The sequence below is a fragment of the Palaemon carinicauda genome, chromosome 11, assembly GCF_036898095.1.
Source record: "Palaemon carinicauda isolate YSFRI2023 chromosome 11, ASM3689809v2, whole genome shotgun sequence".
In the NCBI taxonomy this organism is placed as follows: domain Eukaryota; kingdom Metazoa; phylum Arthropoda; class Malacostraca; order Decapoda; family Palaemonidae; genus Palaemon; species Palaemon carinicauda.
Window position 1 is genome coordinate 14021525 of NC_090735.1, and position 1515 is coordinate 14023039.

Genomic DNA, 1515 nt, shown 5'->3' on the forward strand with positions numbered 1-1515 from the left:
TCTTCAATATTTAATTCCAATTGACGTCTGGGAATTCCGTTGCTCTCTTGGGTATACAAAATTTTAGTAACTTGCTACTAAAGGCTGAAAGGTCGCTCATGAATGGCAGAGGCAAGGGACAGTGACAGTGCCCTATAGACTGAATATATATACATATGATCAGCGTCCAAGCCAATTTCCATCAAGCTAGGACCAGGAAAGGCCAGGCAATGGCTGCTGATGACTCAACAGATAGACCTATGGGCTCCCACAAAACCCCATCCACAGCTCACAAAGATGGGAGAGCGGGTCTGGAACTCCAATCGAACAGATTTCCAGGTAGGGACGTTTCCAATAGGCTACCACAACCTATGTTCCAATAGTAAGTAAACTCAGTCTTTCTAGATGGTAAACAGGAAACAAAAACATGAGACAAAATTTGCATTGTTTATTATGGCAATCCTTTATGATCTCAGTATCATAATTTTGATAAACATGACTTTAAAATTTTGCATAAAACATAATTAACAGTTGATAGTAGATTAAAAAGTCGAAAACTTCCCGCATAATGCATTTTCATAAGATACAAGTCGGAATATCTAGTGCAAGAATAGAATGACCAAGACTTGGTAAAGATACATTAAAAACAAATTTTCAAATACATATTAGATAATAAAAGTGATCAAGGGTAGTAATGCCAATTGCACATTATTTATGGCCATGCAGCAACTTGCCTAATCAGTGTTAGCTCGGCTAAAGCAATAATCAGCTGTTCGTGATGAAATGTATTGGTTGGTGAAAAATTACAAATAAATTGCAGAATATTTACGAGAACACTAGATAAAGAGGGCAAGAGTTGGCAGAGAGAAGTCGCGTGGAGATCAGACATGAATTCAGAAACTGGAGGAATTTTGGCCGAATTGAATAATGATGAAAAAAATTCCTCTGAAATGAATACTTGACGGAAGACATGTTGAAGCAAGTGGTGCCATTCCAGTGATGTAAGATCAGTTGAAGGGTGTCAGAACTGTCCAAGTGGTTGTGCACAGACTCTGTTCACTACTGCAGTGGACGGTGATCGTGTGATTGCCCGGCTGGTAGTCGTTTCCGTGCAGTGATGAGTCAATCAATCCTCCGTTGTTATACTTGTAAAGGAGAATTGCTAATCCCTGACAGAGAAAGAAAAAAAAAGAATTGGTGATTGGCGTTAAGGAGGCCGGCCGGCTAATGCCGTTTATAATGACAAGACTTTGACAGTCATACCACTTAATAAGGTGAATTAGGATATCTCCAAATTGCATAGGAATTTTTGCCTCGTGTTTAGCAACGAAAGGAAGAGAATGTTTAATTATTGAAATTAAATGTTTTATTTTTCTGTGTTGTTCAGTTTTAATTCATTCCTATAATTTTTCATTAACTCTTGTTTATTGGCTGTGTTTGATATCCTTTTTGGTGGGGGGCTCCTATTCTAGCAATTATCAGGATCTTAGCTTCCTATGTAATGATTAACATCATCTTGCTTATTTTCTTTGAGTT

General features: G+C 37.9%; 1 protein-coding gene across 1 annotated transcript in view; it reads right to left on the reverse strand.

Annotated features, from left to right (window-relative positions):
• Positions 1 to 452: 452 nt before the first annotated feature.
• The window catches only part of LOC137649620 (deoxyribonuclease-1-like), a 24874-nt gene continuing 23811 nt past the window's right edge, over positions 453 to 1515 (reverse strand). Inside the window, exon 9 of the mRNA XM_068382597.1 lies at positions 453 to 1148. Coding sequence (XP_068238698.1) covers positions 987 to 1148 — 162 coding nt within the window. The 3' untranslated portion in view covers positions 453 to 986. The remainder of the gene's footprint in view (positions 1149 to 1515) is intronic.